We start from the raw sequence: 22,423 nt of genomic DNA, 5'->3' as shown, positions 1-22,423 counted from the left end.
ACTTGAGGTCTGATTGATTTGAAACGAGAAGTGGAATCCTGCTGTTTCTAAGCTCATTTTACAACCTGATCTTTGCCAGGAAACATGGAATGCCCACTCTTTCAAGACAGTGGGTACTGAGGCAAGAAGGCGGCCGTTTGTGAATTCCCAGCGCTCTGCGTGGGTGGGAGCTTGAAAGCCCAGCCTTCTGGTTTTTCCTGGCCAGCACCCACAGCCAGCTTTGAGGGCTGTGTCACACTCGGGCAGCTCTTTCCCTAACCGTCTTTCAGCTGCACCCCTCTAACTCTCAGGGACCATAGGACACGTTCCCGAAAATGAAGGTCTGGGGATGAGAAAGTGTAAAGACCTGCCGGATTTAGGATAACCCTGGCTCCAGCACCCACTTGCTCATCAGCCTCTCACTTAAACTCCTTGCGCGTCAGTCCCCTCATCTGTAAAATGCTAGGACTGAATCTGACACCTTCTTGTTCAAGTCCTCTTTTCGGCATATATCCGATCCTTTAGTGACGCGGACTCGTCGTTGTTGAATTTGTTTCTTGATTGTCATCCCTACCTGCTTCTCCTAGGTGCTGGGGCGGCGGGGGTGCCTGGGAAGATGTCAATATTTTGGTCTCTGTCGCCCCCAGGAGGCTTAGGAGAGTCCCTTGTTGCAGGTGTCCAATGCAGATAATATGTGCCGCCTCTTAAGGTAGAGGAAGGCGGGGACTACCTAGGTCTGGTTGGCTCACGCTTTTACCCCCATAAGCTGGTATCTAAGAGCCATTTGTGTTGAACAACATACAACCGATATGTGTTGAACGAAATAACTGAGCTTCAAGCTGGCGGAACTAAAGGTCCTTGGAACCCTTCCTTTGAGGGGTGTGTTTCCGGGCGGAAGGCTTTCACGTGAAACCCCCCCCCCCCCCCCCGGCCCCTCTGTTCGGTGGTCGGATCCCGTGTGTCCCCACTTAGGGCTCCCGGGTTGGGGGTTAATGTTTTCGCCTCCTGCATTCCGGGATCGGGCTTTCGGGAGGCCGTTCCTCACAACGGACGAACAGAAGGGTCACGCCCGGAGTAAGGGCCCTGGAGCACGAGGCCAGGTCACCAAGACCGGACCTGCTGACCCACTGAGGGGACAGGATACTTGCAGCTGCTGCTGTGCTTGTGGTGTGCTGTGCTTAGTTGCTGAGTCATGTCCGACTCTCTGGGACCCCATGGACTGTAGCCCACCAGAAACCTCTGTCTATGGTTTGTGCCGAGCTTCTTGGGAACAGAGAAGAGGCGGAAACCAGGCAGGTCTTGGGGGGGAGGGGTGGCTTTGGAAAGACGGTGGGGAGGTGATGGGGTCGACCGAATCCAGATTCTGGAGGTGAGAGGCTTCATTGGCGGCCGCGGTGGGGATGGCGGGGGTGGGGGGCAATGAAAACACTTAATTGTTGTCGCAGGACCTGCATGAAAGGAAGAGACCTTGGAGCTGCAGAGAAAGATACTCGAAGGGTATTTAACCGTCTGCCTTGCCCCTTCGCTCTGTCCTTATCAATACCTGCTAACTGACTGGACGGGCACAGAGTACACCCACCCACACAGACCCCGTGAGTGGGGAAGCCCAGTAACACAGCCCCACCCAGCGCGCGGCCGTCCCGGCTGCCCGCGGGCTTCCAGGAACGCAGCCTGTCTCAAGGCCCATGCCCTCGCCCATCTGGACGTCCGGTGCTTCATTTGTGAAACTTGTGGCAAGGCCTTCAAAGGACCCCGCTGTCTCTGCCCGCCCCGTCTCACCTACCGAGCTTCCTGCCGCTGCTCCTGCTGCTCCCGGCAGGTCAGCCTTACCAGGGAGCCAGTCAGCACGCACTGGTGTATCAGGGCAGATTGGGTCTCCTGCTAATGTGGGCACAAAAAGGGAAAGACACAGTGAAAGTCTCTCAGGCGTGTCTGACTCTTTGCGACCCCATGAAGTTCATGGGATTCTCCAGGCAAGAATACTGGAGTGGGTAGCTGTTCCCTTCACCAAGGGATCTTCCCAACCGAAGGACTGAACACTTGTCTCCCGCATTGCAGGCGGATTCTTTACCAGCTGAGCCATCAGGAAAGCCCGTTGTAGATGCATAGGAAGGGAAGGGCACACAGGCATGCCTTTAGGGGGCTACGTCCTGGGAATCCTGCCCCAGGTCACCAGCATCCAGCTCGAGGGCTGTCAGTTGCAGAGCTAGGCCCCGGCATCTCTGAAGGACAAGGCAGCACCTTTTCTGTGCTGGCTCTTTCTAACACTGTATGATCTTCAGCCTTCGGGTGTGCTGCGAGTCCGTGGGTGGCAGGGGAAGCAGGAGACAGTATCATGAAAGATGCATTCACCTCCCAGGGCGATGTCTGGTCTCCTTGGCTCAGATACCAAAGAATCTGCCTGCAGTGCAGGAGATCACTGGGTCAGGAAGATCTCCAGGATTCGGAAATGGCAACCTACTCCAGTTTTCTTGTCTGGAGAATCTCCATGGACAGAGGAGCCTGGTGGGCTGGAGTCCATGGGGTCAAAAAGAGTTGGACACGACTAAGCGACTAACATAACACTTTTTCCTATTGTAGAATGACTGGTTCCTTCTCCAGCCTAGAACGATAAAGTGACTTTTAAAGTCTTGCCTGGAAAATCCCATGGACAGAGGAGCCTGGTAGGCTGCAGTCCATGGGGTCGCTAAGAGTCGGACACGACTGAGCCACGTTACTTTCACTTTTCACTTTCTTGCGTTGGAGAAGGAAATGGCAACCCACTCCAGTGTTCTGCCTGGAGAATCCCAGGGACCGGGGAGCCTGGTGGACTGCCGTCTATGGGGTCGCACAGAGTCGAACACGACTGAAGTGACTTAACAGTAAAGGCAAGTCACAACTTTTCGGACAAAAGCTATCTCTTTTGTCTTCCCTTCCTCCGCATCTACCGTGTCTCCAAATAGTGACTATACTGGCTGGGTATTTTCTTTTTTTCAACCCTCCGATGGCAGAAGTGAGGCGCGCAGGCACCCGGAACTGTGGTCCGCGGGTGTTTGTTTCCCGCCGGGACGGATGCCTCGGACCCCGCCCGGCCGCAATGGCGGCGGGAGCCGGAAGAGGGCTTCGGGCTCTTACTGTCCATCTCCACCGCGCCGCGGACAGACGTTCTGGGGCCGTCCCTCGGGCTGCTTCCCGCCGCGCTCGGACCCAAGAGGCTCCCGCACCGCCAGCCGGCGCCGGGAGGCAGAGCCCGAGCTCCGCGCGGCCGGAGAGGCCCGAGCGGCGCGGTGCGTCCGCTGGGGCGCCCTCTTGGACGCAGGCGCGCGGGGCGGAACAGCTCGGAGCTCGTGGGTTCCGCGGAAAGAGCGAATTTAGAGGGTCCCGCGTGTGTCCGCCCCGCAGGCTCTCAGAGGGCTCCTCGACCCCGAGCCTCTCCGGGGGCCATGGGCCCTCCTTCCCTAGGGTGGACCCCGCCCCGGGCCCTCTGCCCACCTCGGAAGGCCCGTCACCCCCTCACCTCCGGGGATGGTGTTTGCCCTGCGTGGCCGGAGCCCAGGCGCTCCTCCTGTCCCTGTGCCTTCCCGGGAGCTCCCCGCATCGCCGGAGCCACAGCACCTCCTGCTCGGAGGTCTTCAAGCACGCCAACGAGGATTCCGAGGCGTCGCTTCACACACCGGCCCGCTGTGCCCTTGTGTTCCCAGGAGGCCCGGCGGCTGGCCCAGAACGTCCAGGACCGCTCGGCTGGAAGGGATTTCCTGGACGGTGGAGAGGCCGCAGGGGTTCCGTAATGCCTCCCGTTTCTGGTACAGAAGGCAGAGTGCGGGCCCTGGGCCTCCTGCTTACTTGTCCTGTGACCTGAGGCTGCCTTGCTGGGCCAGTTTCCTCCTCCTGAAACTCCTTGTGACCTCCAGCTATCCTGGCCAGCGGGGAGAAGCAGGAGTCTCTTGTTGGACCCCTGACTCTCCCACAGCCTCTCTTCATAGCCTGGGATCGATCACCACCCATCCTGGACTCAGTGTCTTGATCTGTGAGATGGGACAGAATGAAGCGTCCTTATGAGGTGAGCTGCAAACTCACGTAATATGAAGGTAGCACACACTGTTCCATAGCTTTTATTTTTATCTTCGACCGAGCAGAACAACTCGCGGAGTCTTAGTAGCGGCTTGGAGGATCTTAGTATTAGTTCTCAACCAGGGATGGAACCTGTGCCCTTGGCAGTGAAAGCCAGGAGTCCTAAGCACTGGACTGCCAGGGTGTTACCTTCATCACTTCTTTCTAGTAACTCATGGTGCCTGCCAAGGCAGGTGAAAATAAACGTTACTTAGTTTGAGTCCTTTTTAAATTGCAGTGGTAGAGCTGGAACCCAACCAAGGTGGAAACCTTTCCTTTGTGCGTGTGGATTGTAGGCTGGAGTGCTGCCCTAGGAGTAGGTTCCCCAGTCGGGTCAGGGCTGGGTGATGCCACTTGTGGCTGGGCCACCTCAAGAAGGGCCTCAGATCCCAGGTGGAGGAACCTGGGGACTTGGTCCTGAGGGTCACAGGGGCTGTGAGAAGGTCTCATGCATGTGAGGCAGCTGTGAGATGAGTATCGCGCCAGGGTGGGAGAAGTTCTGGGGGCCAGGGTACCAAGGAGAAGGCTGGTGCAAGGGCCCAGGTGGGAGGAAGGGGCCAGAGCTGGGGCTTGGGGGGTGGAGGGGAGCATACAGCCGTCAGGAGGAGGCACTCTGTTCCTGCCCAGCTTTGGGGAGTGAGATGGGGGGGCGGGATGGGGACCTTTGGGTGGATGAAGGGTGTCATGATAATCATGATGGTGTGATCACTAATCTAGAGCCAGACATCCTGCAATGTAAAGTCAAGTGGGCCTTAGAAAGCATCACTACAAACAAAGCTAGTGGAGGTGATGGAATTCCAGTTGAGCTGTTTCAAATCCTGAAAGATGATGCTGTGAAAGTGCTGCACCCAATATGCCAGCAAGTTTGGAAAACTCAGCAGTGGCCACAGGACTGGAAAAGGTCAGTTTTTATTCCAATTCCAAAGAAAGGCAATGCCAAAGAATGCTCAAACTACCGCACAGTTGCACTCATCTCACATGCTAGTAAAGTCATGCTCAATATTATACAAGCCAGGCTTCAGCAATACGTGAACCGTGAACTCCCTGATGTTCAAGCTGGTTTTAGAAAAGGCAGAGGAACCAGAGATCAAATGGCCAACATCCGCTGGATCATGGAAAAAGCAACAGAGTTCCAGAAAAACATCTATTTCTGCTTTATTGACTATGCCAAAGCCTTTGACTGTGTGGATCACAATAAACTGTGGAAAATTCTGAAAGAGATGGGAATACTAGACCACCTGACCTGCCTCTTGAGAAACCTATATGCAGGTCAGGAAGCAACAGTTAGAACTAGACATGGAACAACAGACTGGTTCCAAATAGGAAAAGGAGTACGTCAAGGCTGTATATTGTCACCCTGCTTATTTAACTTATATGCAGAGTACATCATGAGAAACGCTGGGCTGGAAGAAGCACAAGCTAGAATGAAGATTGCCGGGAGAAATATCAATAACCTCAGATATGCAGATGACACCACCCTTATGGCAGAAAGTGAAGAGGAGCTAAAGAGCCTCTTGATGAAAGTGAAAGAGGAGAGTGAAAAAGTTGGCTTAAAGCTCAACATTCAGAAAACGAAGATCATGGCATCTGGTCCCATCACTTCATGGAAAATAGATGGGGAAACAGTAGAAACAGTGTCAGACTTTATTTTTGGGGGCTCCAAAATCACTGCAGATGGTTACTGCAGCCATGAAATTAAAAGACGCTTATTCCTTGGAAGAAAAGTTATGACCAACCGAGATAGCATATTCAAAAGCAGAGACAGTACTTTGCCGACTAAGATCCGTCTAGTCAAGGCTATGGTTTTTCCTGTGGTCATGTATGGGTGTGAGAGTTGGACTGTGAAGAAGGCTGAGCGCCGAAGAATTGATGCATTTGAACTGTGGTGTTGGAGAAGACTCTTGAGAGTCCCTTGGACTGCAAGGAGATCCATCCAGTCCATTCTGAAGATCAGCCTTGGGATTTCTTTGGAAGGAATGATGCTAAAGCTGAAACTCCAGTACTTTGGCCACCTCATGTGAAGAGTTGACTCTTTGGAAAAGACTGATGGTGGGAGGGATTGGGGGCAGGAGGAGAAGGGGATGACCGAGGATGAGATGGCTGGATGGCATCACGGACTCGATGGATGGGAGTCTGAGTGAACTCCGGGAGTTGGTGATGGACAGGGAGGCCTGGTGTGCTGCGATTCATGGGGTCGCAAAGAGTTGGACACGACTGAGGAACTGAACTGAGGGCGTCACCGTTACCCTGTCCCAGGAGAGAAGCAGGGCATTTTGTTTGGGTGGGGGAGATGAGCTTTACCTTCCGGCAGGGTGACTGAATTCCATTCATTCCATCATTTAACCGGTATTGAATTCTGCCACTCCCAGCTCCCCAGACCTTTGCTAGAGTCTGAGCATAGACTTGCCCAGGACAGAGCAGGAAAGGCAGGCAGGAAAGTAGCAAATCCGTTAAGGAACAAGACCCTAAATTGAGATGCAGAGGAGATGGCCCGAGGGGCAGGTGGGGGGTCTCCCCTCCCCTCCCTAACCTCTGATATCACCTGCAGCGCTCCAGTGATAAAGGGTTACTTGAGTTCCCACCTGGCCAGAAAGGATGCCTCCTTGTAAGGGCTTGGGAGGAACATTCCAGAAGGAGGAACAGCAACACAAGGCCCAGGAGGTGGGAGAGGTTGGCAAGGGGGCACCTTGGTGCTGGGGGCCAGTCCACACAGGGCCGGGGCGCTACTGGGGTTTAATCTAAAGTGCAGCAAGAAGGGTTTGGGGTCAGGGAGTGACATGTTTTGGCCGGTTTACAAAATTGCCTCAGTGTTGCCATAGGGAGAGGGCGCCAGAGGAGGCAGAGTGGTGGGAGGGGAGGCTGTTACCATGGCAGCACTGTGCTGAGGACAAGCCCGAGGTGTCCCCAGACAGTGGCCATGACCCCTGGCTCGGGTCAGGTAGAGGCAGTGTCATCCTGGCTCCCCCACCTGAGGGTGCATGGCTTCCGGCCCATCACGTGACCTCTCTGAGCTTCTGTTTGCTCGTCTAAAGGTTGGGGTCCTCAAGACACTTCCCGTCTGGGTCCGCTCTGATGACTCGGTACATCTAACAATCACAGCCACTGGCACCATGCAGTTCAGTCGCTCAGTCGTGCCCAACCCTTTGCGACCCCATGGACTGCAGCATGCCAGGCCTCCCTGTCCATCACTATCTCCCGGAATTTGCTCAGACTCATGTCCATTGAGTCGGTGATGCCATCCAACCATCTCGTCCTCTGTCGACCCCTTTTCCTGCCCTCAGTCTTTCCCAGCATCAGTGTGTTTTCCAGGGAGTCAGTTCTTCTCATTAGGTGGCCAAAGTTTTGGAGCTTCAGCTTCAGCATCAGTCCTTCCAATGAATATTCAGGGTTGATTTCCTTTAGGATGGACTGGTTGGATCTCCTTGCAGTCCAAGGGCACCTTAGGAAAGGCCCAATAAATGTTGGTCATTGTTACTATTTCCAGAGATGGGTGTCGTTCTCACCTACAAAGCTAGTTTTCTGGATCTGAAACTTAAGAAAGGGATCTGAGGGAGAGATTCACGGGGGTGTCTGTGTAGCCCAGGATCTGTGTTGTTTCCTCCCCTCCCAGGAGGGGAGGTACATTTGGCAAGACCTGTTGTCACAGCCTGGTGAGAGGTTTGGGTGGGGGCGGGGGTGATGGTCCTTCTGGCCTCTGAAGGGTGGAGGCCACGGATGCTGGTCAACCTCCCACAGTGTGCAGGACAACTCTGCAGCAAAGAATGGCCCAGTCCCCAGAGGTCAGCAGCGCCAAAATGAGATGCCTGGTGTAGACAGAGGGGTGTTGGCCCCTTAAGCCGGGCACACTCTCTCAATCCACCAGTTTCCATCCAGTTTCCCTACCACCTGCCATGAAATTAGAGGAGGAAGAATTTGTAGGACCAACGATGTCCAGTACGGAGCCACACTTTAAAAAGTGAAAAGGAACAGCTGAAATAGTTTTAAGGACTCATTTAATACTTAACCCAGTCAGTTTACCCAGCGTATCCTTTCTCAGTGCTTATTTAATTTCTATGCAGAGCACATCATAAGAAATGCTGGACTGGAAGAAACACAAGCTGGAATCAAGATTGCTGGGAGAAATATCAATAACCTCAGATATGCAGATGACACCACCCTTATGGCAGAAAGTGAAGAGGAGCTAAAAAGCCTCTTGATGAAAGTGAAAGAGGAGAGTGAAAAAGTTGGCTTAAAGCTCAACATTCAGAAAATGAAGATCATGCATCTGGTCCCATCACTTCATGGCAAATAGATGGGGAAAGAGTGGAAACAGTGTCAGACTTTATTTTGGGGGGCTCCAAAATCACTGCAGATGGTGATTGCAGCCATGAAATTAAAAGACGCTTACGCCTTGGAAGAAAAGTTATGACCAATCTAGATAGTATATTCAAAAGCAGAGACATTACTTTGCTGACTAAAGTCCGTCTAGTCAAGGCTATGGTTTTTCCTGTGGTCATGTATGGATGTGAGAGTTGGACGTGAAGAAGGCTGAGCGCCGAAGAATTGATGCTTTTGAAGTGTGGTGTTGGAGAAGACTCTTGAGGGTCCCTGGGACTGCAAGGAGATCCAACCAGTCCATTCTGAAGGAGATCAACCCTGGGATTTCTTTGGAAGGAATGATGCTAAAGCTGAAACTCCAGTACTTTGGCCACCTCATGTGAAGAGTTGACTCATTGGAAAAGACTCTGATGCTGGGAGGGATTGGGGGCAGGAGGAGAAGGGGATGACCGAGGATGAGATGGCTGGATGGCATCACGGACTCGATGGGCATGAGTCTGAGTGAACTCCAGGAGCTGGTGATGGACAGGGAGGCCTGGTGTGCTGCGATTCATGGGGTCGCAAAGAGTCGGACACGACTGAGCGACTGAACTGAGCTGAACTGACCCTTTCTCAGTGGAATCCACAGGCATCATGCACGATGTACTGTGCCCTCTTTGTTCTCAGTTTTCAGAATACGAGGGGTGTCTGCATCCCAGCCCGCCTCAGGTCAGCCTGGACGTGTGCCAAGTGCTCGAGAGCCACATGTGGCCAGTGGTTGCCCTTCATGGCTGTACAGTTCTGGAGGATCTTTGTTTTTCTAATAAAACTTTTATTGAATAAAAAAGACAAACACCAAAGTTATTCTCCAAATCCCGTAAGGTATAGTGATACTATACAGTAGGTCTTTGTTGGTTATCCATTTGAAATATAGCAGTGTGAACATGTCCATGCCAAACTCACTATCCTTCCCTTCCTATCCTTTCCCACCTCCAGAACCATAAGAGCCTTCTTTTAAGTCGGTGAGTCTGTTTATTTTTTTTGGTTGCATCGTATTAATTGTGGCATGTCCTCTGCACTGGGATTGTGGAGTCTTAGTTCCTGGACCACCAAGGAACTCCCTGTGAGTCTGCTTCTGTCTTGTACATAAGTTCATCTGTATCATTTAAGATTCTGCATATAAGGGATGTCATACAATGTTTCTGCTTTTCTGACCACTCAGTATGACAACCTCTAGTTCAGTTCAGTCGCTCAGTTGTGTCCGACTCTTTGCGACCCCATGAATCGCAGCACACCAGGCCTCCCTGTCCATCACCAGCTCCCGGAGTTCACTCAGACTCTCTTCCATCGAGTCCGTGATGCCATCCAGCCATCTCATCCTCTGTTGTCCCCTTCTCCTCCTGCCCCCAATCCCTCCCACCATCAGAATCTTTTCCAAAGAGTCAACTCTTCACATGAGGTGGCCAAAGTACTGGAGTTTCAGCTTTAGCATCATTCCCTCCAAAGAAATCCCAAGGCTGATCTTCAGAATGGACTGGTTGGATCTCCTTGCAGTCCAAGGGACTCTCAAGAGTCATTTCCAACACCACAGTTCAAAAGCATCAATTCCTCTGCACTCAGCTTTTTTCACAGGCCAACTCTCACATCCATACATGACTACTGGAGAAACCATATCCTTGACTAGACAGACCTTAGTCGGCAAAGTACTGTCTCTGCTTTTGAATATGCTATCTCGGTTGGTCATAACTTTCCTTCCAAGGTGTAAGTGTCTTTTAATTTCATGGCTGCAATCACCATCTGCAGTGATTTTGGAGCCCAAGAAAATAAAGTCTGACACTGTTTCCACTGTTTTCCCATCTATTTTCCATGAAGTGATGGGACCAGATGCCATGATCTTCGTTTTCTGACTGTTGAGCTTTAAGCCAACTTTTTTCCTCTCCTCTTTCACTTTCATCAAGAGGCTTTTTAGTTCCTCTTCACTTTCTGCCATAAGGGTGGTGTCATCTGCATATCTGAGGTTATTGATATTTCTCCCCGCAGTCTTGATTCCAGCTTGTGCTTCTTCCAGCCCAGCGTTCCTCATGATGTACTCTGCATATAAGTTAAATTAGCAGGGTGACAATATACAGCCTTGACGTCCTCCTTTTCCTATTTGGAACCAGTCTGTTCCATGTCTAGTTCTAACTGTTGCTTCCTGACCTGCATATAGGTTTCTCAAGAGGCAGGTCAGGTGGTCTGGTATTCCCATCTCTTCAGAAAGGAATGGCAAACCACTTAAGTATTCTTGTCTTGAGGACCCCATGAACAGTATGAAAACGCAAAATGATAGGATACTGAGAGAGAAACTCCTCAGGTCGGCAGGCATTTAGATTATTGCCCAATAAAACATATCTTGCGATCCAGGCCAATATAACTGAATCATCTGTGGCCCTCGGGTCTCCAGTTTGCAACTGGCTGAGTGTGGTTCAGGAGCTGTACTGCAAGGTGGGCAGCCACTAGCCACCTGTCTATTTAAAGAAGAGAAAGAGAAACGTTTAAAAGTCAGGTCCTGAATCACGAGCCACCTTTCAGATATGGGGCAGTTCCCCTGCACAGAGCGCAGGTCAGAGGATTTTTCCATCATCGCAGAAAGTTCTTGTTGGCAGTTCTCTCAGAGGGAGCTCTGGCCCAACCCAGGTCCTTGGTCGGGTCACGACCTTAACGCCGGTTCTCTCTGCTCTGTGTCCCCAGCTGCCGCGCCGGCCCCACGCCGCTCTGGTGCCGGCGGCGCGTGGCGTTCGCTCTGGGATCACCGCGCAGCTGGAGGACGAGCTGCGGGCGCGCGGCTCCCGGCGCCAGCCTGGCTGCCCTGCCACCCTCTGGTCCTCGGCACCCCCCAAACCTTCATCACCCCATCTGGAGACTTTGGTTCTCTCCGGTCCTCTGTCCCCTTGCCCCGCCTTCCCCCCCATGAGAAGCCCACCCTCCCCATCTGCCCATCTGGCAGGCTTTGGGCTTCTCTGGGCCTCGGTTTCCCCACTTTGCGGGCCGGAGGATCCCGGCGGGGAGACGTTGGCGCCCAGGCTGGCCTCTGGACCTGGGACCTGCATCAACCCCGCGGGCAGAAACGTCGGTCCTCCCGCCCTCGGCGTCGCCGGGCAGCGGACGCAGGCGGGATGGCCGGGGCGAGGCGACGGCCTGGGCGACCCCGCTCGGGCGGGACTTCGGGCAGACGCAGTCCCGCCCGCCTTCGTTTACCCTGCGACCTCGGTCCCAGGTACCGAGCAGCTCCCGGCGCGGGCGGTCGCTGCGATTCCCGCGCCCTGGCCCCCTCCCCGCTCCCGACCCCCAGAAGCTCAAGAGCTGCGGAACCTTCGCTGCGGCGCGCGCTTCCGGCCGGCGCCGTTTCCCAGGGACGCCGCCGCCCCTCGCGCCCCCGCGCCCCCCGCGCCCGCGTTCCCGGCGCCGCCGGCCCGGAGCTCCCCGAAGCTTCGGCCCCGCCGCCGCCGGCCCTCGCGAGGGGAAGCCCGGGCCGCACGGGACCTCGGCCCGCTCCTCCGGACCCGAGAGGCCGCTGCACCGGGTACATGGGTAGGGATGGAGGGAGGAGCCGCGCCGGGCCGGCGGTAATCTGGGTGGGGGTGGGGCCGGGGCCGGCCGCGGCGGGGACTGAGGGGCAGGGGCAGCGCGGGTCCTGGGGGAGCGCGGGAAGCTGAGCCGGGCACGGCGCGGGGAGGGGTGGGGAAATAAAGGTGCTGCATCCCGCAGGAGGGGGGTGTTTGGGAGGGGGGCTCCGGGGCCCCGGCAGCTATGGAGAGGGTCGGAACGCTGTCAGCGGCCTATGAGTAGGGGCCGGGCCAGAGAAGGACCCCCGGGAGCGGGGGAGGTGGGGATGTAGCAGGTGTGAAAGTTCACAAGCCGACGCTTGCATAGAAAGCTGGCAGTTGAGATGTCCTAGCGATGCGTACCTGAAACTCGGAGGTTAGATGATGGAGTGAAAGTCGCTGAGTCGTCTCCGACTCTGTGCGACCTCAGGGACTGTAGCCCGCCAGGCTCCGCTGTCCATAGCATTCTCCAGGCCAGAATACTGGAGTGGGTAGCCGTTCCCTCCTCCAGGGGATCTTCCCACCCAAGGAATCGAACCGAGGTCCCCCACGCTGCAGGCGGATTTTTTACTGTCTGAGCCACCAGGGAAGCCCCTAGGTGATGGGAGAGTATGTTGAATCCTTAAGGGGCCAAGTGTAGGAACAAGTTAGATAAGCTCCGAGTGGAAAAGTGGGGAACTGGATTAGTGGGACTCTGGGGACATACCTTGGGAGGAAATTAAGAGCAGCCACAGACGTATCCAGGTTTGGGAGGCCTTCCAGGGAACTAGTGGGCATGGAGGTCTAGGAGGTCTGGAGGCCAAAGAGAGGCCTCTGCGGTGGTCCTGGGGGTGGGGTGTGGGGTGTGGGTGTGGGGAGAGGATGCATCCTAAATTGCGGCCGAGGAAGCGACCCGTTAGAGAAATTCTGGAGGCAAGAATCCTGGCGAGACTTGGAAGAAGCCTTGAAGATGTAAAGGACAAAATAGGCTTGGGATTTGATTGGCTGTCGAGGAGTGAGGGAGGCGGGAAGCAGGAGGAAGGTGAGGAGGAGAAGGGAAGAGGCCGGGTGATGCCCTCGGGTCCCCTGGGGGAGGAGAGGAGGACTCGCGAGGAAAGGCAAGTGGGGTCTCTGAGCTGCTGAGCTTAGCCGGAGAAGCCGTCGAGGCTGCCTGGTGCGGCCGAGCGACTCGGCCTGGAAGCGGCCCCTTTTCCCGTCAGGGAGGAAGTCAGTGGGACAGAGGGCCGCGAGCGCTGAGACGGCGGGGACATTGTCCCCGAGCAGCGGCCGTGTTGACCTGTCTCCCCTCCGCCGCTCCCAGCTGCCGCTCCGGATGCTGCTGTTGCCACCGCGGGCCCCCCACCCTCGGGCCTCCTCTCCCGAGGCCATGGACCCGCCGCCCCCCAAGGCGCCCCCTTTCCCCCCGGCGGAGGGCCCTGCCTCCACTGCGTCCTCGGCGGCGGGGCCCCGGCCCCCGCGGCTGGGCCGCCACCTGCTCATCGACGCCAACGGGGTCCCCTACACGTACACGGCACCGCTGGAGGAGGAGCCGCGCGGCCCGACCCCGCGCGAGGCGCCGCCTGGAGAGCCCGGGCCGCGCAAGGGCTATAGCTGCCCCGAGTGCGCCCGCGTCTTTGCCAGCCCCCTGCGGCTGCAGAGCCACCGCGTGTCGCACTCGGACCTCAAGCCCTTCACGTGCGGCGCCTGCGGCAAGGCCTTCAAGCGCTCCAGCCACCTGTCGAGGCACCGCGCCACGCACCGCGCCCGTGCCGGGCCGCCGCACGCCTGCCCGCTCTGCCCGCGCCGCTTCCAGGACGCCGCGGAGCTGGCGCAGCACGTGCGGCTGCACTGAGCCGGCGGGCGGCCCCGGCTCTCCTCCCCGCGCCCGGCGCCCCGGGTGCCGCTCCCGCGTGGTGCACGCCAGCCGTCTGCGCGGGAGGGTCAAAGGCTGCGGCCGCGGCCCGGTTCGCTCCTGCGTCTCCCCTCGCACCCGCTACCCTCACCCGCTCTCAATAAACATTCCGCACTTCACTTCAGGGCTCTTATTTGCGGGGCGCGGGGCTGGGGCGGGCGCGGGTGGTGAAGCCAGACCGTGAGCACTTGGGAACCACCGTCCCGGCACGCGTTTCCGGCCGGAGCCGTTTCCCGGCGGCCCGGGCGCCCCGCCCCCACCGCTCTGCCCTGGACCCTTTCCTCCGTCCCCCGGTCCTCTCCGCCCCTCCCCGGCGCCGCCAGCTCCCGGGGGACGTCCCGAGCGCCCCGGCCCGCCTCCGTCTGCACCCACGCAGGGAGCCCTGGGCCGATCAGCAGCCACCCGGACCCGAGAAGCTGCTGCACCGGGTACGGGGGCCGGGAGGCGGGCGGGAGCTGGAGCGGGCCGCGGGGCGGGGCGGGGCCGGGCGCGCGGGGCCCCGAGCGCAGGGCGGGGCGGGGCGCGCGGAGAGGCCGGGCCGGGGCTGGGGCGGAGGCCTGCGGAGCGCGGGCAGACCGCCGGGAGTGGGGGCGGGTGGGCGTGCCCTGGACGGAACGCACAGGGGTACGGGGGCGGGGGAGGACACTGGGCTCCCGGCACGGTCTCCCACCTGAGGGCCTGGGCACAGGCCTAGGGGGCGCCTCGAGCTGGCACTGACCCCCAGGGCAGGGTCAGCGGCCTGGAGGCCTGATGGGTGGGGCCTGCTGGCGACTTGTGAGCTGAGGAGGGCACACAGGGGGCAGACAGCCACAAAGAGATCCCGCGCCTGCGGTCGGCGGTGGGAAGGAAGGGAGAGGTGTCTCGAGGAGGGGGCGCCTGGGAGCCTCAGAGGGTCACAGAGTCAGGGTGGCGCTGCAGAATATGCAGCGGGCCAGAGTAGGGCACGCAGAGCGGGAAGGACGGAGCTCGTGGGGCCGAGCGTCCCGCCTCCGCGTGACCTCCTCGTCCTGTCTCCCACCCCTCAGGCCTCAGCCACCACTCCGGATGCTGGTGCTGCCGGCCCCCGGCCCCCGGCCCCCGGCGTTTCCCTCCGCTGAGGCCATGCAGGCCCCTCCCCCTCGGACAGGCGGGTCCCCAGAGCCCGGACCTTCCTGCTCCACAGGATGTCCCCAGACCTCGCCCTCTTCTTCCAGGCCCAACCACTACCTGCTCATAGACACCCAGGGCGTCCCGTACACCGTGCTGGTGGACGAGGAGTCGCAGAGGGAGTCCGGGCCCGATGGGGCGTCGGCCCAGAAAAAATGCTACAGCTGCCCCGTGTGCTCCCGGGTCTTCGAGTACATGTCCTACCTGCAGCGACACAGCATCACCCACTCGGAGGTGAAGCCCTTCGAGTGCGACACTTGCGGGAAGGCATTCAAGCGAGCCAGCCATCTGGCGCGCCACCACTCCATTCACCGGGCAGGCGGCGGGCGGCCCCACGGCTGCCCGCTCTGCCCTCGCCGATTCCGAGAGGCGGGCGAGTTGGCCCAGCACAGCCGGGTCCACTCCGGGGAGCGCCCCTACCAGTGCCCGCACTGCCCGCGCCGGTTCATGGAGCAGAACACGCTGCAGAAGCATACGCGGTGGAAGCACCCCTGAGCCAGGCTGCGGGGCCCCCCCAGGTACCGCGGGATTTTGGGGGCGGGGGTACACAGGGACACCTCTCGTCCTCAGACAGCTGGCGAGCACCAGGGGGCCCTGGACACAAACAGACCTATCGCCGCAGGGAGGCCGACCGCGGCCTTAAGAAGTCCTGCAGTCATCTCCTGGTGTTTGGGAGATAAGATGGGAACAAGACCCCACGTTTCCTGAATGGAACCCTCTAACCTCAGAGACACCAGCGATTCCACGACTGAGCCCTGACTGCCGGGGTTGGGCCAGGTGGGGGCAAGAGTGCCATGTGTTACCGATCTTTGGCCTGAAAACTGTGCCTGGGGGCCATCAGGAATCTGCACTATCTTCCTGAGACCCGCCCCCTCCCCCCCAACGTGCGATGCTGCGGGAAAGGGCCCCAGACTTGCCTCCCACTCCTCAGCCAGAGGTGGAGACTGGACACTCACTCAGTAAATACGTGTTCCGCTTTGAGCACCCGAGGTCGGTCTGGGAGATTGTCTTTGCCCACTGCCTCGCAGGGAGACTTCGAAAGTGCCTGGCCCACCTGGCTGGGGAATGGGCAGGTTGGCCTGTTCTGGGGTTCATCCGAGCTTGGCTCCTGACCACCTGTGTCACTGAGGCAGAATGTTTTTAATCTTAACTTTCTAAAAACCACGATCCATTGTAAGAAACACATTTTATACGGCAACCCGGTATACAGATACACAAAATACATGGAAAACAAAGGTTTAACAATAGCTACTTCTGCGTGCAGGCCTCTCATGTTTTTTTCCATCTATTTAATTTTTTAGACTGCTGATTACAGATTTCATTCTACCCTATAAAATTTTCTGCGCATGAATATGTAGTTTGAAAGACACCGAACTAGGGCAGGTGCCTCCCCCTGCACGTTTTGACACCGGTAGTGAAGTGAGTAGGAGGGGCGTGTGGCCAGGATGGTTCCACTCTCCAGCTGTAGGGGTAGAAAGCACTGCTCTCTTTAAGAGCTGGTAGGAATTCTGGAGCACGGAAGCTACCGGAGAGAGGGAGGAGAGGCAGGTGGCACTGGGGCAGAAGCCGAATAAACACCTGCCCTCACCGAGTTTTCTTTGAGTGTCGGAGTTGTGTCAGGCACTGTGCCGGGCCTCATCTCTTCCGACCTCTTGTTGGGTGGAGAAAACCAGCTGTCTCTACTCCCTAGAGAGGGAGCGTCCCATAATCTGACTCCAGATAACACTCATAGCGTCCCGAGCTTCAGTTCTGGCCCTGGCTAGGCGCTGGGCTGAGCGTTCTGCGTGCGTCGCATCCCCACAACAGACCTAAAAGGGATTATGATCGTCCCACTTTACAGGTGAGAAAACCAAGGCTGCGAAGGAGCGGCCAGGATTGGGATCTAGGTCCGAAAGTTGCAAAGCCAGCTCTTAACACGGGGGCAGGGACTGGTTTTTAGGCCTTTGTTTTCGGGGAGGGGTAACTCACTAGTCCGAGGGCCCCGGGAAGCCTGGGGTCCTGCGTGCTCAGCCCAGGGGAGATGCAGGAGCGGGTCGCGGGGGTCCACTCCGGCCAGTTCTCAGCATCTCTCTTAAGGGGATCCTCAGCTTTCCTGGCTGTTCCCTACGTCTCCCTGCCTCTCCCAAACCCGACCCGGCGCCTCCTCACCCACCCGGGTGACCCCGGGCGCCGCCAGCTCTCCAGGAATTGGGAATTTCGTGACGTTCCCTGACCAGGCTTCGCCGAGGGCGGGGGGAGTGCTGCAAGGGGCCATCGCGCAAGTGCGGGCCGGGTCTCCGCCGCAAACGGCCGGCTCACCAGGGACCCGGGACTCCTGGAGGAGGCACGCCACCTTCGCACCGGGTGGCCCCGGCTGCTGGCCCTCCTCGTCGCCCGTCTCCGAGACTCACCGCCGCCTCCGCCCCGCCCGCGGGTGGGTGGTCGCTTCCTTTCGCTCCCCCTCACTCTTTGCAGACGCTCCCCAGCGCCGGGCATGGGCGCCGCCGCCACCGGTCCCCGGGCCGGATTCCGCGCGCGGGTGGGTGAGCGGGGATCCCCGGCCAGCTCGGCCCCGGGCACTGGAGGGGGTGGTGGCCGCGTCCGCACCTGCGGCCAGGCGCATCCTCCGCGGGGACCACTCGCCGCGGCCCGCCCTCCCGCCCGCGGGACAAAGGGCGGGGGCGGCGCATCCCCACGCGTGACCTTCTCCCGCGCCGCGCACGCCCAGCCCCCCAGCACCGTCCGGTGCTCGCCCGGACGTTACCCGTGGGTGGGGAGGCCCGCCCGTGGCTGGGGTCCCCACCCTGCACCTGGAAGTTGGGGCACTCTCCCAGGCCGGTAACCTGTGTCGAGACCCTGTCGGCCTACTTCGACCAGAACCCTGCTCCGTCGACCCCACGGGTCCTCCTTCCTCCAGCTCCCCACTCCCTAGAGCCTAGGAGTTTGTAACCCCAGGTGTCCTCAGTCTGCCCCGCCTCCGTCAGACCCACGAGTCCCGGCCTTCAAACAGCTTTCCCCACGTCGAGAGCCCCAGGTCCCCCGGAATGCCCCCCAGAAGCCCGTCTGTGTTCCTCCATCTGTGGCTGCCCTTTTTGTCCAGTGGCCCTGAGGCGCTCAGCTGCCGGGGTCTGCAGAAGGCCGCGCCATGAACAGCCGAAGGAGGCCAGGTGAGGAACCGGGGCCCTGCTCCACCCACCCAGGTCCCTGCCCTTTCCTCCCAGGCTGGGGTCTGGTCCGAGGCCCCGGGACCTCCCTTGGGTGAGCCTAGCCTCTCTCCTCCAGTGAAGAAGGACAGCGAGGCCTTGGAGATTTCCATCCCCTTCGATGAGACGCCCCACCTGGACCCGCAAATCTTTTACAGCCTGAGCCCCTCTCGGGGGAACTTCGAGGGTGAGTGGACTGGAGGGGGACTGAGTCCCGTGGGGGTGCAGCCAGGGTCCTTGAGACCTGGGGTGTGACCAGGGCCGACCGCCCCTAGAGCCGGCGGAGGCTGCTTCCCCGACAGCGGCCCTGATGAACGGCATCCGGGCCCAGCTGCACCTGGCCCTGGAGAGGAACTCCTGGCTGCAGAAGCGCATTGAGGACCTGGAGGAGGAGCGGGACTTCCTGCGGTGCCAGCTCGACAAGTTCATTTCCTCTGCCCGCCTGGACGCAGGTGAGGGCGTCCCCCCTCCCCAGGGCACCGGGCTCCACCTTCCTCAGGGACATGGTGCCCTTGCATTCACACTCCTCCTTTGGTGGCTCTCTGTGGGCTCCAAGCCCAGCCTCCTTCCCGCTTGAGTCCTGCTGATGGGCGGGACTGTGGCCTGATTGTCTGGGTCCTGAGCACTGCCCCGACCCCTCCCCACAGGGGCTTTCCTGTCCCGAATCTTTAACAGTGGCCTGGAGGATCTAGCCTCTCCTCGACCTCGGTGGTGGTCAACCCCTGGCTGGCTGCCTCGAAAGCTTCCACTTCCTCTCTGGAAAGTCATCTGAGAGTTAGGGCGAGGGCCCTGCAGCTTTTCTCAACACCTACCTCATTGGGGATCCCTGTGCTCTGGCGCCACCTCTGGCCTGGGTTGCTGGGGTCTACCACCATCCGCCCCCCCCATGCTGGGGAAACCCACGCAGGATGGTCAGGGGCAGGGGCCCCTGGACTTTCTTTGTGGTAAGACCAGCACCGGGCTCCGAACCCGCTGTTAGAGGGAGGGCCTGCATCAGAACCTGGGCAGCTTCCCGGTCTGGGTGAGGGCGGGGGCATGCCCTTCCCGGGGGGACTAGACCTAAAGACTATTTCTCTTGGGGTCTGAACCCCACGCCCCCAGCGAGCCCTTGCCTGCCCCTACTCTTCTGGAGGCCTTACTGGGTCCCCAGAAAACTCCACTGTGAGAACCCCACAAAATCACTCTTTCCTGAGGTCCCCGTGGTACTGGCCTGGTCCTCTGGGCCTCTCCCCCAGACCTCTTGCACCAAGTCTGAGCATCCTCAGGCCACGCTCCACCCAGGACCCCCAAATCCCGGCCTAGTGTACTGTGTTCAGCTGGGCGTCTGTGCTGCACTTCCTCCTGGGAGACCCCCTTTCCCGGGGACTCTGTGACCTGCCGCCCGCCACCTCGATGTCCTGTTCCCGCAGTTCACGTGTGTGCGTGTCTTCCTGCCCCTCTCCAGACGACCACTGCCGGGGGAAGCCCGGGCCTCGGCGGGCCGAGGGGGACGGCCGAGGGGGGACAGGGGGTGAGGCCTCAGACCCCGAGTCAGCCGCCTCCTCGGTCAGCGGAGCATCTGAAGAAGGCAGCACCATGGAGAGGAAGAGGCAGAAGCAGAAAGGAGGCCCAGGCCGGCGGCGCTTCGGGAAGCCCAAGGCCCGGGAGAGGCAGCGGGGTGAGTGGGGGACGCGGGGGCTGGGGGTCTGTATGAGCTCCCTTCTCCCCGCCCCTGCATCGGCAAACAGACCAGATCAGACCTGGTTGACTGTCTGGGCCTCCGTGGGTGGTCCTGGAGTTAGGGCCTCAGGCCCCGGGGGAGGCAGCAATGGCCCAGGAGGACTGGGAGGAACGCAGCCCTTCCCCGCACTCCGGCCCTCCCCGGGCCTGCCTGTCTCCCCTTCTCCCACCGTGTGTAACTCACAGCTAGCCTCCTGGTCTTTCTGGTTCCACTTTCTGCCTCCTCCCGCCCCCCCGCCGCCCCCCCCCCCCGTCTCTGTACCCCCAACTCTCTCCCCTGCCCTCGGCTTGCAGTGAAGGACGCGGACGGGGTGCTCTGCCGCTACAAGAAGATCCTGGGCACCTTCCAGAAGCTGAAGAGCATGTCTCGGGCCTTCGAGCACCACCGAGTGGACCGCAACACGGTGGCGCTGACCACGCCCATCGCGGAGCTGCTCATCGTAGCCCCGGAGAAGCTGGCCGAGGTGGGCGAGTTCGACCCCTCCAAGGAGCGCCTGCTCGAGTACTCGCGCCGCTGCTTCCTGGCCCTGGACGAGGAGACCCTCAAGAAGGTGCAGGCCCTCAAGAAGAGCAAGCTGCTGCTTCCCATCACGTACCGCTTCAAGCGGTGATCCCACCCCACCCGGCCCGGCGCCCGCCCTCCGGCCCCTGCTTCCTCGCCCGGCGCGCGGGGCCGGCGTGTGCACGGGCGGTGGGCCCCCACGAGGGCGGCTCATTTCCACTCGGACCGCCACCCCCTCCCCAGGCCCCCTGTATATAGGTCTGTCCCCTGGGCCTCTCACAGCCCTAGCGTCCACCCTGCCCTCCGCCTTCCCTGGGTTGGGGGCTGTCCTCCCTTAGTCCTGCTTCCAAGAGGACCACCATCCAGGGCCCGGTTCTGTCTTCCCTGACCACTGGCACCCCCGCATCTGAGCGGCACCGTCCTGCCCTCGCTGGGCCCTCCCTCCTGGGGAAGACTGCGGGACCCTGCGGGGCGAGGCCACTGTACATATCCCGTCCGCACCCCAGCCCCGCAGCGAGCTTCCCACCCGCCTTCCGAGACCGCCCGAGTCCACACGAGACAGAGCTATTAAGATAATTTAAATTAAAATGATAAAATTTGGAATAAACTAGGCCCCGGCCTTTTCCTGGGCAGGGGGTGGCCGTTGCCGCGGGGACGGGGGCTCTGGAGGATTCCGGAGCGTGGACCGTCAGGCGGGAGCCGGGGAACTGGGCGAGAAAGGGTGTAATTAGCTCCCGCAAAGGCAGGGGTGGGAGGGGAGGCAGTTGTGCCCTGGGGGCGGGGCAGCACTTCGGGGAAAGTGCGTGAGCACCACCCGCTGGGCTACTGGGACCAGAGGCGCGGCGGCAGGAGGGACTCCATGACCTCCGACGGAGGTGGCCTGCCGGGGCAGCCGGGAACCTCCGAGCTGAGGAGTCCGCCAGGAGGCGGTATCGCGAGATTATCCGTCTCCCGGAAGTGTCCTCCGCGGCGCCTGCGCGGCGGGGCGAGCGCGCTTGTGCGGTCGCCACGGCAACTAGTAAAGAGGCGGCGTAGCTTAACGGTTGGGAATGCAGTGCCCTCCCCGGGGTAAGGGGAAGACTCGCGCACGCGCGCTGAGGGCTCTGGAAGCAGGGGTGGGGGGGCCTTTCTGGAGCGGCTGAGAAACCTCGCCTCAGACCGACGTCTAACGCAGGCGCAGAAGCCCATCTCGCCCCCCCCGCCTCTTTCACCCTGCGCAGGCGCACAAAGCCGCGCTGGCAACCTCCGCAGCGGCCGCGCGCACCCTTTACCCCGCTGGCTGCTTTTGTCTCGCGCAGCCTTCTTAGGCTCTCCACAGGAGCGGCCCTTCTTTTCCTCCCCTTTCCCCACCCGGAGAGTCAGGTGCCGAGAGCTGGGACGCTGCCCTTCTCCGTTTCCTCTCCCCTGACCCACCTCGCCTCTGTCCTCCCTCCCTTTTCGGTTCCCGGAGCCGGAAGGAGCCGAAGCACTGACGGAAAAAGCCGAAGCTGTCACCCGTGAGTGGGGGGTCTTCCCGAAGTGGTGGCGGAAGGAGCCGAAGTTCTCCGGGAGGGGAGGAGGGTGCCACTGGAATCTCCGGAAGGAACCGAAGTTTGGAAACAGCTAGATCTCTGACTGGGTCCGAAGGCGAGCGCCGGAAACCTTCGGAAAGTGCCGACTCCGGGACGGTTAGGACTGTCGGAAGTAGCCGATTCGCTTGGACTGGGCCGGCGGAGAAGAGCGGGGAGAATCAGCGCAAGCAGTCAAAGGGACGGTTTGAATTTTCAGAAGAAGCCGGATTCTTAGAGGGGGCTGGGTACAGAGGAACGCAAGGAACTCCGAAAACATCCGAACGTGGAAGAGCTAATATCCGAAAAGTTACGAAAACTTGGGAGAGTCCGCGAAACCCTCACTTCGGGTGTTTTCGGAAGCAGCCGTAGTCACCGCTCCGGACGCTTTCCTCTACGGTCCGGAAATAGCCGACGCGTTTCGGCGCCAGACCCTGGGGGGAGGGGCACCTCGCGGGCGCGCAGGCGGTGAGGGGCGGAGCCGGGGC

At 59.6% G+C, this 22,423-nt stretch overlaps 3 protein-coding genes and 1 long non-coding RNA gene across 14 annotated transcripts; 3 read left to right on the top strand and 1 right to left on the bottom strand.

Moving 5' to 3' along the window:
• The first annotated feature begins 3,037 nt into the window (after positions 1-3,037).
• On the top strand, positions 3,038-13,958 carry LOC105612738 (zinc finger protein 580). 5 transcript variants are annotated; one of them, XM_042232440.2, is made up of 3 exons: positions 3,038-4,018; positions 11,095-11,926; positions 13,249-13,958. In XM_042232440.2, exons 1-3 carry the CDS (start codon positions 4,001-4,003, stop codon positions 13,536-13,538), a joined length of 1,140 nt encoding a protein of 379 aa, XP_042088374.1. In that variant the 5' UTR covers positions 3,038-4,000; the 3' UTR covers positions 13,539-13,958. The 5 variants fall into 5 exon arrangements, with proteins under 5 accessions (XP_042088374.1, XP_060254157.1, XP_027834565.1 ...); XM_060398174.1 differs by lacking the exons at positions 11,095-11,926; positions 13,249-13,958 and adding an exon at positions 4,786-9,224; XM_027978764.3 differs by lacking the exon at positions 3,038-4,018 and having other exon boundaries at positions 11,745-11,926.
• Positions 13,959-14,082: 124 nt separating this feature from the next.
• ZNF581 (zinc finger protein 581) lies at positions 14,083-16,232 on the top strand. 3 transcript variants are annotated; one of them, XM_042232447.2, is made up of 2 exons: positions 14,083-14,267; positions 14,865-16,232. In XM_042232447.2, the coding sequence occupies exon 2, from the start codon at positions 14,884-14,886 to the stop codon at positions 15,478-15,480; it is 597 nt and encodes a 198-aa protein (XP_042088381.1). In that variant the 5' UTR covers positions 14,083-14,267; positions 14,865-14,883; the 3' UTR covers positions 15,481-16,232. The 3 variants fall into 3 exon arrangements, with proteins under 3 accessions (XP_042088381.1, XP_042088382.1, XP_042088380.1); XM_042232448.1 differs by lacking the exon at positions 14,083-14,267 and adding an exon at positions 14,366-14,463; XM_042232446.1 differs by lacking the exon at positions 14,083-14,267 and having other exon boundaries at positions 14,366-15,503; positions 15,608-16,232.
• Positions 14,366-20,995, top strand: CCDC106 (coiled-coil domain containing 106). Of its 5 annotated transcripts, none has more exons than XM_042232444.1 (7): positions 14,366-14,463; positions 15,033-15,503; positions 18,065-18,131; positions 18,247-18,354; positions 18,443-18,619; positions 19,612-19,824; positions 20,181-20,995. In XM_042232444.1, exons 3-7 carry the CDS (start codon positions 18,110-18,112, stop codon positions 20,495-20,497), a joined length of 837 nt encoding a protein of 278 aa, XP_042088378.1. In that variant the 5' UTR covers positions 14,366-14,463; positions 15,033-15,503; positions 18,065-18,109; the 3' UTR covers positions 20,498-20,995. The 5 variants fall into 5 exon arrangements, with proteins under 5 accessions (XP_042088378.1, XP_042088376.1, XP_027834564.1 ...); XM_042232442.1 differs by lacking the exons at positions 14,366-14,463; positions 15,033-15,503 and adding exons at positions 16,703-16,825; positions 17,440-17,503; XM_027978763.2 differs by lacking the exons at positions 14,366-14,463; positions 15,033-15,503 and adding an exon at positions 16,703-16,825.
• Positions 20,954-22,348, bottom strand: LOC132657705 (uncharacterized). Its single transcript, XR_009596232.1, has 2 exons — positions 21,802-22,348; positions 20,954-21,095 (listed from the first exon to the last, which is right to left on the bottom strand). It is a non-coding gene; the product is annotated as an uncharacterized LOC132657705 (long non-coding RNA).
• Between the last annotated feature and the right edge of the window lie 75 nt (positions 22,349-22,423).

This window comes from Ovis aries, chromosome 14, assembly GCF_016772045.2.
Source record: "Ovis aries strain OAR_USU_Benz2616 breed Rambouillet chromosome 14, ARS-UI_Ramb_v3.0, whole genome shotgun sequence".
NCBI lineage: Eukaryota > Metazoa > Chordata > Mammalia > Artiodactyla > Bovidae > Ovis > Ovis aries.
This window is presented reverse-complemented; position numbering and strand designations above follow the sequence as displayed.

Bases quoted from the DNA above. Each gene is read 5' to 3' on its own strand.
- LOC105612738 (XM_042232440.2), top strand. The intron at 11,927-13,248 runs GTACATGGGTAG...CGCCGCTCCCAG, and splicing joins CCGAGAGGCCGCTGCACCGG to CTGCCGCTCCGGATGCTGCT.
- ZNF581 (XM_042232446.1), top strand. From the start codon at position 14,761: ATGCAGCGGGCCAGAGTAGGGCACGCAGAGCGGGAAGGACGGAGCTCG.
- CCDC106 (XM_042232444.1), top strand. From the start codon at position 18,110: ATGAACAGCCGAAGGAGGCCAG. The intron at 18,132-18,246 runs GTGAGGAACCGG...TCTCTCCTCCAG, and splicing joins GAACAGCCGAAGGAGGCCAG to TGAAGAAGGACAGCGAGGCC. The intron at 18,620-19,611 runs GTGAGGGCGTCC...GCCCCTCTCCAG, and splicing joins CTCTGCCCGCCTGGACGCAG to ACGACCACTGCCGGGGGAAG.